General features: G+C 48.5%; 1 protein-coding gene and 1 long non-coding RNA gene across 9 annotated transcripts in view; one reads left to right on the plus strand and one right to left on the minus strand.

Annotated features, from left to right (window-relative positions):
- On the minus strand, positions 1-10,442 carry Gm15524. Of its 3 annotated transcripts, none has more exons than XR_381621.2 (3): positions 7,280-7,355; positions 3,906-5,649; positions 1-1,542 (listed from the first exon to the last, which is right to left on the minus strand). It is a non-coding gene; the product is annotated as a predicted gene 15524 (long non-coding RNA). The 3 variants fall into 3 exon arrangements; XR_003950120.1 differs by lacking the exon at positions 1-1,542 and adding an exon at positions 8,234-10,442 and having other exon boundaries at positions 1,668-5,649; positions 7,280-7,398; XR_003950119.1 differs by lacking the exon at positions 1-1,542 and adding an exon at positions 8,234-10,442 and having other exon boundaries at positions 1,668-5,649; positions 7,280-7,402.
- Positions 7,368-14,601, plus strand: part of Pax9 (paired box 9) — a 21,132-nt gene continuing 13,898 nt past the window's right edge. Inside the window, exons 1-3 of one of the 6 annotated variants that reach the window (XM_006515581.4) lie at positions 7,368-7,454; positions 11,146-11,539; positions 12,249-12,875. In XM_006515581.4, the coding sequence (XP_006515644.1) occupies positions 11,536-11,539; positions 12,249-12,875 (631 nt within the window). In that variant the 5' untranslated portion in view covers positions 7,368-7,454; positions 11,146-11,535. Of the gene's footprint in view, positions 7,455-10,502; positions 10,568-10,611; positions 11,540-12,248; positions 12,876-14,601 lie in introns of those variants that run through there. The other 5 variants (XM_017314991.2, XM_006515579.4, XM_006515580.4 and 2 more) reach the window with 5 other exon arrangements.

Genomic DNA, 14,601 nt, shown 5'->3' on the forward strand with positions numbered 1-14,601 from the left:
CTTGCACACAGAGAGAGACACACTCACACACACATACACAGAGAGAGAGAGAGACACACACACACATGCTCACAAAGAGCTGGTAGATGCACCTGAGTTACCATTTTCTATTCCATGTGCATAGGTCCAAGTGTTGCCTTGCATCAAGAAAGAGGTTGTGTTTCTTCAGGTTAGCATCAGCTTCCAGGAGTGGGAGGAGAGGAAGCTGGCAAACCAAATAGCCTCTGGACTGGGTATGGTATTTTTGTCAGGCTTAGACATACATACATCAGAGACTGGAGATGCAGCTCAGTGGTAGAGCTTTTGACTATTATGTATGGGACCCTAGGTTTGAATTCTTGAACTGAAAAAAAGTTCAGGAATAGGAATTTTAAATTCAGTCCTTTGAGCTTGGGGCACTTTGTGAAAACTGTCACCATGGGCTGTCCTCAGGAAGAAGCTGACAGAGTGCCCTTATAACTGAGATGGCTACATTTGTGTATTGAGACCCACATGAGTGTATAAACATATTGGCATTAATATATCTTTCGTGATAGCAAAAAAATTAATGTTGGTGTTTATATACCTTTCTGTTATTAACCCAAGTGTTCATTGTGCTTTTTCTAGATTCTTGGAGAAGGTGATGAAAGGTCTATCTCTTAAAAAAAAAAGTTACAGAAAATAGATCTTCCACCCTCAGCATCTATTTCAGAATAAATATTCTTTATTCAAGAAAGGCCACCCAGACTCCTCACACTGTGGTCACATTAATACTCACTAGCAACCTCTAGGTAATTTTATGCAAGCATTGATTTTCAATGTTCAGCTCTTCAGAAACTACTCACTTGGATTTACTTTTCTGATTGTCCCTTTTTGCCTATTCCAGGGAAGATATGGGGAGTCCCTAAAGGAATTCCTAAAACACTTCTCAGTTTTAAAGAGATTGTAAAGCACAGCAAGGCACACACTTCAGCTGCTTATATTCTGTTCTGAGATACTGTTGTTGTGTTTTTTTTTTCAAGTATTTTCATTTGCCTTTCTGGATGATTAGTTAATTAAAGTTTCAGTCAATGATGAGAAATATGTTTTCAGTATGCCTTACAAATACATTTGTTTGTAATTTTTATGACAGCTGGGTGGTAGAGTTATGGGACTTCAAATTATACCTTGGGTTCTGGTGACTTGTCCAGACTGTATAACTTTGCCCTCATCATTTTATTGACACAAGAAACTTTCCCAGAAGATGGGAGGAAATGCACTTTTATGTAGTGTCATCCAAGTGTGTGTCATTCATTCCTTCTATAGAATTCAGCGTACTGTTTTGTTTTTTTTTCTTTTAGCCTAGGGGTACATTTTCTAAATGAGACTAATTTGCTCTAATAGAAATAATGGTGTCTTCTATGCACCTAATACCTTTATCCCCAAACATTCACGTGCCTTAGCAGTTCCATGATGAAACACACTGATCATATGCATGCTATGGCCAGAAGCCATGGCTCATCTTACAGGGAAACTACAAGTTTAACCCTGTGTTTTCTGTCCTCTCTTCTTTCTTCTTTTCTGCTGTGGAAGAAACAACAACTCTTCAGATAATTTTTGTCTCACAGCTAAATATTATAAAAATTAGTCTAGTTCCAAATGATAGCATCTTAGATACCCTTGAATTAAAAGAAGAGACCAGGGGAGGTTGATTTTGGAGGTCATAATCTTTAAATAATTTAGCTATATTGGAATTTCCAGAACTTTAATAAATAGCATAACTTTCTGCTATAGATCCTTGTCTGGGGGGAAGGGGCTCACTTTGGATGCAAAAACCGAGAAAGTGAAAAACCAAAGAAACTGCACCTACTTATATTAGTTCCCCCTTGGGAACTTCTTGTGTGTGTCAGGGTTGAGGAAGTGTCTAGAACAGATTTTGAATGATGAACATTCTGTATCTGAGCTGTCTGTAAGTAATGGCCACCTGTTTGTCTCTCTGTTGTTGTTGTTTTTAAATGGACGTTTAAAATGTGAATTATAAACTCATTTGCTATCTTTAGTTTTAAACCTATTTCCCAATATATACAATGTGATACTTTCATCTAGCAACTCTGAAATCTGCTGGCCTGATACATTTACATTGCAAAAGGAATCTGCCCAGGCTGGTAGGCTGGGATGCCTTTTCTTTTAAACAACAGTGGCAGTGGCAGCTGCCCTGGATGTTAGAGTAGCCTGGCTAGGAAGACTTGTAAATGTCCCATGCTTTACACAGTCAGGAAGCTAGGGGGACTTAACCCAAACAACAGAATCTTGAATTTTCTATTCTTTGACTTTCAGGGTTGTTTGTTTGTTTGTTTTTGTTATTTTGTTTTTTGTTTTGCCTTAAACCAACATTATGAATGATTCCCTCCCACCCCCAGCATCCAGTAATGGGATCATTATTTCTCCCCCTAGTGAAAGGGTGTCTCTAAGAACAGAACCATGTGTTGTGGCAGAAGGAAATCCCAAAGGGACTGGATTAGAATCACTCTGGCAAATAAAAACTGCTAAGGGAATTTGTGTTGTCAGCTCGCCAGAACATCAGATTCACACCTCTGGTCCTGCAAAAGGTGCTAGGGGGCTTTAAAACAGTCCTGTGTAGCTATGACCTTGGCTTTCTAGCCCACTAAATAGTGGCTCACCCTTTACCTATTGCTTGGGGCTGTTGTCTCAACCCTGCAGGAAATAGAACCCTTCTTTCCCCAGCCCTCCAGATCTACCCAGAGAGCCTGCCCAGATTGGCAATACTGGCACAGCTGTAATATATGCAGGGCACTGGTTCAGAATTTTGGGTCCCCAGCCACCACAACCCTACCCCCTCTCAACCATTTTATTTCTAGGCTGGATAGAGAGAAGCAACAGAATCCAAACAACAGCACTTCAATACCCCAAAACCTCCTGTAAGACAGACTTTAATAAGACTTCGTACCAAAAGTAAAGAACTATGAGAATTGTTCCTGTTGTTTAACACCCTCGGATATTTTCCTAAACTCTCCCTCAAGAAATCTCTCTCTTACTTTTTGTGTTCTGGGCCCACCCTTCTCACTTAAGAGTTTTCCATTTGTTTGTTTGGGTTTTTTTTTTTTTTTTTTTGGTTTTTTGTTTGTTTGTTTGGTTGGTTTGGTTTTTAAATTTAAATGTTTTGTCATATGCTACCTGACTAAGATGTGCTCTTAAACATCTGTGTATCTCTTTAAAACTGCACAGGCAGTCTTATTAGATGTGTTTATTGTTTCATTATATAAATAATATTCGTTAAAATATTTTTGTGTCTGTGCAAAGAGCAAAAGTCAACATTATTGTTTGGTTTTCAACTAAAATAGAATTTAGGCAAGCTGGGCTCTTAGTAGAAGGGTTCTTGCCCAGCATGTATGAGGCCCTGGGTTCAGTCCTCAGCTCTGCAAGAGACTAAAAAGATGTGAGCTAATACACACTAGCTTACAGCATTTTGTTATTGAAAGGTAAATCATGTAATGTCCGCAATCCACTTCAACCGGGAACCTTAAAAGCTAATGCACCTGGTGTCGAAATTCGTTTACTCTGAAATTGTATGATACTGTAGTGTATAATCTTAGTTTATTAAAGACGAATTAGATGTGTGGAGGGGTGTTTTGTGTGTTTTCCCTAGCTTTGGTTTTCTATTGAAAACTGCTTGGTGTGTGTGTTCCTCAGCGATTTCCCCAGAGATCCCGTTTTTTTCAGTAGTAGAGGGATGGGTTTACCATCTCCCATTCGCTCAGACGCCACTCACAGAGCCTCTAGCAAGAAAGTGGGGAGGTGGGCTCCTTAGCAGGGACTGCTTGGCTGAAATTTTTTAGATAGGCTTTGGCAGAAGTAAGAAGGAAAGGTTTTCTCTGGTCTCAGAAGGGAGTTTCTTGGGGCAGATAATCTGCAATAGAAGGTCCTACCTGCTCCTGTCCAATCTCCAATGAGAGTCAAGGGCAGGCAGCAAGAAGAAGCACTGCTTGTTGGCACCTGGCTGGAGACCGATGCAGGTGGGTCGACCGCTGTTAAGCTGCTTGAAGCCTGCAGGGCTCCGTTGACCCATGCCAAAATGCGGGCTGAGACATCCTAGTCTGGACTGGAAATTCAGTTGAAAATACCTGTTTGAAATGTCCTCAATCTAGTCAACTGGGAAGTGACTTCGCTCATCTCCCATTTAGGGGCGACAACAGAAGGAATTCGCCTGTGGTCCACAGCCAAAGCAAGTCTCCCAATCCAGGAAAAATCGCTTTCTCTTCACTTGATTGCCACGTCTCCCAGAGCCCACTAAAGTCATTTTGTCATTATGTTTTAAACATGAAATAGTTCATCTCTACGCTGTCTTCAGGGTAATGCAAGGAGGGGATGACTTGAAATGGATTCTCCATGCATCTCCAGGAAAGGAAGGCGGTGGTAGCAGGGACTCCGCAGAGAAAGCAGCTAACTTTATCTAACACGGGCACTTTCAGGTCACTCGGGCCCACTAGCTGTGCTAATAATCAGTCCTAATTGTATTGTTTCAGGGCATCTCCCGATTTTGTTCCCACTATAGTGCTCCGGTGACCCACGGAGAAACACACAACAGATGCCAGTACAGATCCCCAGAAAAGTGAATATTTTCTGTGCTTTGGTTGACATGTTAACATGTCATCCCGTGGACAGGTCATGCCAGTCGCAAAATAAATTGAGCCGCAGAACAAAATTTCTTCTGGTCCTGCCTTGGCCCTCTTTTTGCTATGAGGCTGGGCACCGTTGGAAGATGCGTGGTCCCCCTTCTGGCTGCACTCTGCGTTCTTGCCCCTGGCTCACAAGTCCTAGGGAGGGTCAGAGCAAACAGCTGGAATTCAAGCGCGCTTTCTGGCTCTCTTCTGGTCAACCCTGACCTATTCAGCTGGCATTCTGTCCATAGTGAGGAGTCCCAGGAAGCAGGTCCTCTTTGACAGGCTCTGGGGTTTGGCTTAGGGGAGGTTGTCTTTCCTAAGATGTGGAGGGGGTAGGGAGTGTTTACTCCCATTGTAGACACCTGCAGTGCGGAGTCTTCTTCTTTTCTGGGGCCTTTAGTAATGAGCTATTCCCGGAGAGTGGGAAACCGGAAAGAGCGAGGGTAGTGGGAGCCTAGCTGGGCTTCACACTTTCCTCTTGTTTCATATGTAATGCGGCCTTCTTTAAATGTCTTAGGTGTTCACATTTGATCTACACGCGTGTTTTATCGTTGTAAAGGCCACTGCCACTTTGGAAGGCTATCATGTTTGACTTCGTGGCCTCTCACTAAATAGTGGGATGAGCCAGCAAAGAACCAGCCCACCATTCTCTTCCCTTCCTTTAGAGGAACTTCTTTTCAGTTTTTAGCTTTCCCAGCCCATAGAGGAAGGAAAATCCATGACCCTGAGTGCCCCCCACCCCCACCCCAGGGCGGTGAAAGATCCTGCAAAGTAGGGTGTGGGAGGGAGATAGGTGTTTCCAGTAACGTGAAAAGATCGGTGCTTGGGTTTAACGCGATGGCGCGTGACGAAGCGCGGTGCGCGACTTAGAATTCAGCACAATGTTAAGGTGAATTGAAGCCTTCGATTTGCAAACGCCCTTCCCAGACTTGTCGGAGCTGGAGTCAATCCGGCGCCTGTAGGTGGCGCTGCGATGAGGTGCCGGGGTGAAGGGAACTCTGGCTGAAGTCTGAAAGACATTAAAGGGGGAAAAAAAAACCTGAAGAAAATTTCCACAACTCCCTTTCTGCCTCTCCACCTCGGCCTGCTACTTTTATTTCGGGGGAATAGCGGAGATAATACCGCGGGACTCTGAGCTCTATTAGGGGAGAGAGCACAGAGACCGCTGGACAGAGAGATTCTACCTCACTGTCCAGTGTCTCGTGCAAAGAAAACATCCTGTCACCAGCTGTCCGGAGGGAACGTGCAATGATTTACTCCTAGGTCGTCGCATCAACGAATATGCTAGTGACTGACCTGACCGCTTCTTGTGGGCTGACCTTCAAATGCCATAAATGAACCTTCAAATGCCATAAATGAACCTTCAAATGTCATAAATCGTGTCTAAAGCCCTAGGTCAACAGTTCGTGCCCATCCAAAGCTTGGCTAGTCTAGGGCTGCCGACTGGCCCTAGTAAGTGCTCTTCGATCCCGTAGCCTGTGAGCAGCCCCGGACCCCGACTGTCCGATAACCCTGCATAGAGCATAACCTGACCACAGTAACCCGCACTCAATTCCCGGCCTTCACAATTGCTGTCCTGAAATCAGAATTAGAGGCGCAGCCTGGTTCTCCTTTATCTTTTCCAGGCAGCTTTAGGCTAATAGGGTCTTTCCAGGAGTCTGCCTCATTGAGCTAGCACAACAAACGCCCATGGGGAAGCTCACAAACCACTGTACTAAAGGGCCCCGCAGTTTTGCTTCCCCTCTCCCCACGTCCCGCCCCCCAGCTGCAGCTCTCAAAGTCGAGTGGAAGCGTAAGGTCATTCATTGAAAGACCAAGGCCAGCTTCCTCGCCATCATACATTCACTACTAAAATTGCAACCCTGGCAAAAGCGAGGTCTCCTCTGGACAATTACAGGGTCAACGGGGCCTTCCCCGACCCCCAAACTCCTCCTAGTCGCCTTCTCTCAGTAGAGACCTGATTCATGCTCGCAATTGCTGTCCCTCAGCCAGGAGTATTGCTCCTTGAACAAAAATACATTCTCATTCTCTCTCTATCTCTGTCTCTCTCTCTGTCTGTCTCTGTCTCTGTCTCTGTCTCTGTCTGTCTCTCTCTCTCTAATAAACAAACGCAATCATACCATAGGAGGCTCAAAGCCATCCTTCTAAAAGCAATTCCACTGTTGAAAACTGAAAAATGGGTGTAATTTGCGTTCAGAAAGTGATGTTAGGGTCACGGCAATTTCCCGGGCCGTTATTTATTTTTACTTTAAAGTCTTTAGGGAAGATTTGCTTATAGACTCGGATACAGTATGAGAACCCCGGCAACCCCGCTCGCCTTCAAAGCGGGAGGGGGCCTGAAGGTGGAGAACAATTACTGAGTGACGCTAATATGGGGAAACTGAAAAGAAATGTCGATTGTTTTTATTGTAACAGAAGGAGTGAGCAAACAGAAAAACCAACCCCGGCTGATCGGAAACAGGCAGGCGGAGAATGAAAAGTGGGTTTCAGGCCGCAACAGGCCCCTCCCTCCCCTGGCCTGGGAAGGAGCGAGCCGGGCTAAGCGCTCGCTGGACTCCAGCACTGGCATCTCGCGACCGTCCAGCCCCTGCTCTCCGGGGACGTCTTCCCAGCTCTCGCCCACCCTCCCGCAGCCTCACCTGCCGCAGAGGAGGAAGCCTTCTCGGTATGCGAGGTTCCTCCATCTGGCGGAAGGCTGAACAGCCAGTAAGCAACGCTTCGGTAGTCAGTGGGCTCCAATTGAAGTCCCCTGAAGCTTCTGGCTGCGCGGGTTCGTCCACAGCGTCGTCGTCGCCAGCGAGCCAAGGGCAACAGGTCAGTGTGAGCGCCCCTCTCGCGCTACCCTATCCTTCCCTGTCAGAAGATCCCTGTAGCTGGCTCCGTCCTCAGCCCCCAGTGCTTGTTTCTTCTAGCTGCAGCCACCCGCCGCTTGGGACATAGAGTTGCTGGGCGAGCCTTCTTGGGTGAACCTGGCCTGGCTGTGGTTGCGGGGCGCGCCGGTTGCCCTGACACTTTCTGGGGAGCTTAGTTGGGTGCGCTGAACACTGACCCTGCAAGGCTGGGCCCTAACTGGGAGGCCAGATCCGAATGAGTCTAGTTGCTTTTTTTTTAAAGTCAAGTGCAATGCCACACTCACCTAACACAGGCGTGCTGTAGAGGAACTCAACTCGAGGTCCAGCCTTTGCCTGAAAACTTCCCCCAGACAGCTGCAAGAACTCACAGTACTGGTTTTTGTGTGTCTTTCTTTCTTTTCTTTCTTTCTTTCTTTCTTTCTTTCTTTCTTTCTTTCTTTCTTTCTTTCTTTCTTTCTTTCTTTCCTTCTTTCTTTTTCTTATCCATGTCCAGGAGCTGTCCTGGACACTGGCTGCTTCCCAAGGAGCTTCGGTAGGGCATAGTGACCTGGACCTTGCTTGACCCAGTATGCTCCTAGCAGGGGACAAGTTGCAGAGTTCGGTGCCTACATACTCTGCTCTAACTCCCGTGTTCACCTCAACCGCGAGTAGAAAAAGAGACCCTTCCATTCTCGCGCCTCCCCCTACTTTCTCTTCCACGGTCGCAGTCGACCTCCAGGGACACAGACGCTGAGTACTCACCGAGATCAAGTGAGTGCTCACACACAGCCTAGAGTGCTGCCTTCCGATGGCGGCGGCGACTGCCCGGATACTCTGTGAGCCGCCGTGGGAAGAGCTAGATTCCACTTCCTGCGCATCTCTCCTCAGACCTCGCTCGTGCCCAAAGGGACTTGGTGCACTGCAAGTGGCGGGCCCGTGGCATTGGGACCACTGACAGATTTATGAAGACTTTACAAGCATCGAGCCTGGGTCGTTGGAGGCAGGGTTGAGTTCAACAGAGGAGGAGAAGCCCTGGAGATAAAACTCCGCAGCACTGTGCGGGCCTAGCTGCCCCTGCATTTCTGGGCTTGGCTTCCACAGTGGGCTGCCCGGTGCCAAGTGTGTAGAATCCTGGTGTAACCTCCTCCTTCACACCCTCTGGTCCTCTAGCTTCCAGTCTCCTACTGAGTAAATATTTACCCAGAGAAGGGGTCGCCCCAGAGGAGGCCTTGGAGTTTAGAGAAAGGCTTTTGGTTTCCTTCTGGCCCGAGCCAGCTGCAGGCCTTTCTGGTTGTGTTTTGGTTTTGGTCTTAGATTTTTCCTTTCAGTAAAAATTCTCCTGATTCCCCCATGACCTCTTGGATCCAGATCTCAGTAACCAGGGGCCCTGGACCTCAGTGACCCTTGCTCTTTCTTGAAGTCCTGCATCTCTATGTCCACTAGGGCTCACTGGAGGGCTCTCTTCTCCATCTCCTACCCTCTTCTACCCACTCCTTCATTTCTTGTCTCTCACCTCACACATCTCCGCCCTCCTGGTTTTTGCTAAGACTCCTGGGATCTGTGGCTACTTGATCCCTAGGGCACTGTGTGCCCTTGCTTGGGAAGGGGAGTTTCCTCACAGGCCCCTTCTTGGAGATGACATGGCTCTCCTCTATTCCAGCATCTTCGGTTTATAAGGTCTCTAAGCACCGGGTGGTCATGGGCGCTGAAAGTGGCCCAAAGTGCCCAAGGTTGATTTATTCTGGGCCTCCAAGAATATTCTGGTAGGAGAGCCTGAGGGACACTGAGGAGACCCAGTAAAATGCTGTCCGCGCATGCCCAGGGAGATCACCAACAGCCAGGTCCAACAGATAGAAAGAAAAAAAAAAAACCGATAGATGACCAACAGTAGACCTGTGCAAGAGCAAGGGAGGTGTGCGACAGCTAAAGGGGGCGGCAGTAGATGTTATGTACTAAACCCCAAACTAGACACACAGGTCTCTTGATCACTCCGGGTTGATGTAGCTAGATTCTCATTAGGACACCACATCTTGCTAGTCCACACGGGCTGGGGCACTATCTCTGTACACCAGTTCAGAAGGGTGTGAAATACTCAGTGGGTGCACGGAAGTAGAGCAAAGAGCACACTCAGAGAACACTTCTTGCCCGTGAGGATGAAGGTTCCTCATCACGGAGCAGAGCACAGTATCTTCTGTGAGCAAGTCTCAGGCGAAGTTCTGATCTCCACTCAGTCTCTGAGTTGCAAGTAATTTATACTATAGCATGGGGCTGGGGGTGCTTCTGAAATCTTGGCTTTCCTTGTTATAAAGCACCTGACTACGCAATACAAGTATTGAGCGGAGACAAGGATGAAACCACAAAGTCGAGCCTTGAAATGACTTTGAACATCTGAAACCAACAAATAAAGGGGGGGGGGGGCTATGTTCAAGTATTTCTATTTGTGAAGCCTCATTGTGGAAATACCTGACTGCAATAAAAGACATTTGAAGTAATCTTTCAATCCTTAACTTGATTGTAACTTGAATTCAGGGTGCACACCCACCACAGAAGCAGATGCCTGGAGATCAATGGTCAGCTCCAAGACTGATTACTAGACGTCCTGGGCTCTTGTCATTTACTGGTGAACATCGGGATTCCTCTGATTTCTTTGTGTGCAGAACCTTCGGGAGAGTGCGCGCATCACCTACATCCTGGATATGTGTTAAAGAGAGGGCTGTTGTGATGGAGACGAAGTAATATCATCCACTTTCCGGTGTCACACAAATACCCGAATCCATTCACAATGCTTCTCTTCCTTATTTCGTCCACATACGTCACAACCTTGTCTCCATAAAGAAATGCATTTCTCTGTCCCAAACTCTTCTATCCGTTTCGGATTTGGGTGAATGAAAGTGAAAAATCCCCAGGTAGGCAGAACCACACAGCATCTGTGGTAGCTAAGCTGAAGTCGCGGGGAATTACATACAGATGCTCAGAGGCAGTGTCAGCGGGTACCTCCTTGGGGCTGACTTTCATATTTAAAATCAAACCTTTCAAGGTGGCTCTATGGTGTTGAGAACCCTGGCAAATTCTTACACACGGAAACCAGGACCCTGGGTGAGTGATGCAAGGGGGTGGGATGGGATGGACGTGGCCACTGCCACCAGCGCTCCGGGGATCAACCCTCCTTCCCCGTGGACGTCCTGTGCTCCTCTTTAGTCTGGTTTTTTAATTTTTTTTTCCTCACTGCACCTGGCCTCTGCTAGGATCCTGCTTGACTGAGGTTTAGCCCCTCACTGCTGGACTAACCACTTCGGGCGGGGTACGGGAAGGAGTCTCTTGTCCTTACACCTCAAGCGCCTCCTCCACTCGACTTCTCCCCATCCTGAGTGAACTGGAAGGAGATAGAATTTGTGGACAAGATTCTGACAGTCCCCAAAGGTCAGCATGACAGGTAGTTCTCAGTCATCCCTTAAGGGTCGTGCCACTTGTTCTCTGAGAGCTCTAACCTCCAACTTTAATTTGACAAATTCATCTCTTCCCCAAAAGGTGTCCTCGGTCTCTACCCACTTAAAGTTATTCAAACCGAGACCAAAGCTTCTGTTCGCTTATTCAGCATTTTTATCAGCTTGATTTTGCACTCTGTTTGCGGCGCCCCTGGGAAGACGTCAAACACTCTTATTCATTGTATTTAGTCACCCAGGTGCGGAGCCAGCCAGAAACAGACGGCGGAAGGAGTTTCCCGGACTGAGCTGTCACTCACCGGCCTGCACCAATTACAACGCAGATTGCTCGCGGGCCCACCTCTTTTGGGGTGTGTCACAAGTGAGTGATAGACTGAGCCGCCCGGCCCTGCTCAGCCCAGCCCACGTTGCTGCTTAGATTGAAATGCAGAACTCAAGCCTCTTTCAGCCCGGCACAGACTTCCTTTTACTCTTTCCTTTGGCACTCTTGTCGCCTCCTCCCGGGAAGAAGCCAAGGCACCCTCGGCTTGGAGCAGCGACAGGCCGGCTCAGTGAGAACAAGAAAAAAGTTTCTTTCTGGGAGTGCGGAACTGGGGCCGGGTTGGTGTACTGCTCAGAGCAATGGGTGAGTGGCTGATGGGGGACGTTGTCAGATCCGAGGAGGGAGGGAGCGAGCAGGCGAGGGCTAGAGGGAGGGAGCTGAGGCGCGCCACCGCGCTGTATTGACTCAGACTGCGTCCGTCGAGCTGTAAGCACCCTCCAAGGGTCAGTGGCGGAAAGGGTTCTGTGAGAGCCACTGGGTGACAATTGATGCCATTTTGCGATTTAAGGGAAGAGGGCCGTGGCATTGGCGAATCTCGCAGCTCCAGTGTCAATCCAAGTTTTGTTGCACACGTGTTTACACTTGCAAGCAAAACAGAACAAAAACACCCCCCCCCCAGCTTTCTCTGGACTGCGTCTAACCCCGCAGAAGGGAGGGGTAAGGCGGTGGAAGGGAGCAAGGGCCGAGTGTTTTGGTACCAGGCAGGCAAAGAGGGGCGCGCTGGAGCCTCAGAACCGATTTCCCCGCCTGCTTCGGAGAGTTTTAAGTGTCCGGAGTTGCCCTGGGTCTCTCTTCTTGTTTGTTGTTGGGAATCGCAAAGTAGGAGCGAGGTCTGGCCGCAGCTTGTTTTGAGACGTTTGGCTCAGGCCGGAACAGTCTGGTTTCGGGGCAACCCCAGTCCTTATAGAAGGGTGTCATAACCCTGCCCCTGGACGCTCTTGGAGGCCGAGTGGCAGGCGGCTGTCCCAAGCAGTTGGTGCGCGTTGTGGCGCGCTCTGTGCTCCTTTTGCAGAGCCAGCCTTCGGGGAGGTGAACCAGCTGGGAGGAGTGTTCGTGAACGGAAGGCCGCTGCCCAACGCCATTCGGCTTCGCATCGTGGAATTAGCCCAACTGGGCATCCGACCTTGTGACATCAGCCGCCAGCTACGGGTCTCGCACGGCTGCGTCAGCAAGATCCTGGCGCGCTACAACGAGACCGGTTCGATTTTGCCGGGAGCTATTGGGGGGAGCAAGCCCCGGGTCACCACCCCTACTGTGGTGAAACACATCCGGACTTACAAGCAGAGGGACCCAGGCATCTTCGCTTGGGAGATCCGGGACCGCCTGCTGGCGGATGGCGTGTGCGACAAGTACAACGTGCCCTCGGTGAGTTCCATCAGCCGTATTCTGCGCAACAAGATCGGCAACTTGGCCCAGCAGGGTCATTACGACTCATACAAGCAGCACCAGCCCGCGCCGCAGCCCGCGCTGCCCTACAACCACATTTACTCATATCCCAGTCCCATCACGGCGGCAGCAGCTAAGGTGCCTACACCACCTGGGGTGCCGGCCATCCCCGGATCGGTGGCCTTGCCGCGCACCTGGCCCTCCTCTCACTCCGTCACGGACATTCTGGGCATCCGCTCCATCACCGACCAAGGTAAGGAGCTCAGAGGCAGTGTGCAGAGCGGAGTGGGTTCCTGCACGCGTTCGGGAACCCCAGTACCTTCGGCCTCTAGCGAGTGTCTATCCCACCACCTGTGGCTCTTTTCTTTTGGAAACCTAAGGAGTCTTCCCAGGGGGTGTCCTGATCTCATTAACTTGAAACTCTTGCCCCTCTGTTTCCTTGCCACACACAGTCTCCAGCCTCATCTCAAACTACCAGACCCATAACATACCCCCCCCCCCAAACACATGGTTCGCATTTTCCACCCTCCCCCGCCTCTCGCGCACTCAGCCTCAGCCGGGCTAGACTGTTTGGAGAGCGCAGCCTGGCGATTTGGGGAGCACAAGAGGAGGCCCTAGCAGGCTTGGGGCTGCGGGTTGTAGGTAGCCACTGTCGGCAGCTTGCTCACGAGTCAGATGCCGCAGCTACGAGTCCCCGCACACTCTGGAAATTGTATTATTATTCTCGGATTCTGGCAATCAGGGCAAATTTGCTCAGGCAGGAAGTTCAAATGTCACCTAATTGGTTTCATTCTTATGCTTCACTTCATTTTCCTCGGAAACGGAGGTCTCGGTCTCTCTCTCTCTCTCTCTCTCTCTCTCTCTCTCTCTCTCTCTCTCTCTCCCCTTACCTCCCACCCACCTCCCTTAACAGACGTTAATTATCAACCCAGTAGTTGAGGTGACAATTGCTAGGTGATTCGCTGTTGTCCATTCGGCTGCTGTCTCTGGTTCCCCCCAGCCTCCTGCTTTCCTTAGGGTCCTCGGGAACTAGGAAACGCTAGTGGTTGCGTGCCCCTTTCCTGCAAAGTTTCCAGCAGTGTTTTTTTCCTTTTCTGTGCCGGAACCTTGCTCTGTCCTGGACGTCTGTTGTGATTGTTCAGAAAGATCTCGGAGTGTTCTGTACCATACAGTCCGGCTTTCCCGGGCGACTTGAGTTTGTTTTCTTTTTTATTGTACTGTTAAAGATAAAATTTAAAAGACATTAGGTTCTTTCTTGGTATAGGGAGAAAAAGAAAGTTAAAATGTTTTATTCGCCTTATTGCCTAACTGCTCAGTGGAAAGTTTAAGACAGGCAGAGGAAAATTTAAATAGGAAAGAGAAAGATATTTCCTGTGCTAATTTCCCGCTTTTTGATGTTCCCACCACACTGGCACAGTTACCTTTTAAAGTAATTAAGCAGTGCACGATTTCCCATCTTCTTGTCCTCTGACTGCAAATTGACAAGAGCAATGTTCTGGGTTATTTGGAACTGGTTGGAACCTTAGTTGGAGACGTTGCCCTTGATTTATAGGATAAGCTGACCTCACTGACATTTAAAGGAAGCCCCTGTTCATGGGAAAGTGTGAGATCAGCAGAAATGGGGGCTCACAGGGGGAATCTCAATTTCTTAAGATAACTTCAGGCTTATGCCCACCGACTGCCTTTTGTCTGGGACTGCAAAGACCAGCAGGCAGTTGGGAATCAGTGATGGCTTTCTGGTACAAAAATAGGAGCACAATCTACTTCTTTGGAGGGGGAGACAGTGAGAATAAGCTGACAGTTGAAAAGAAAACTTTCCACCTCTGGGGAATCCTGCAACCAGACCAAATGTCAGGTCGGGAAGAATCGGATTATAGAAGGCAGTGGTGCCTCCACGTAGATACTGTTGTCTGTTTGTGATGTCACCTTTAAACAAACAGGTTTCTGACAAATCTGTGCATATAAGAAGGTAATTTCTC

Source organism: Mus musculus, chromosome 12 (assembly GCF_000001635.26).
Source record: "Mus musculus strain C57BL/6J chromosome 12, GRCm38.p6 C57BL/6J".
Classification (NCBI taxonomy): domain Eukaryota; kingdom Metazoa; phylum Chordata; class Mammalia; order Rodentia; family Muridae; genus Mus; species Mus musculus.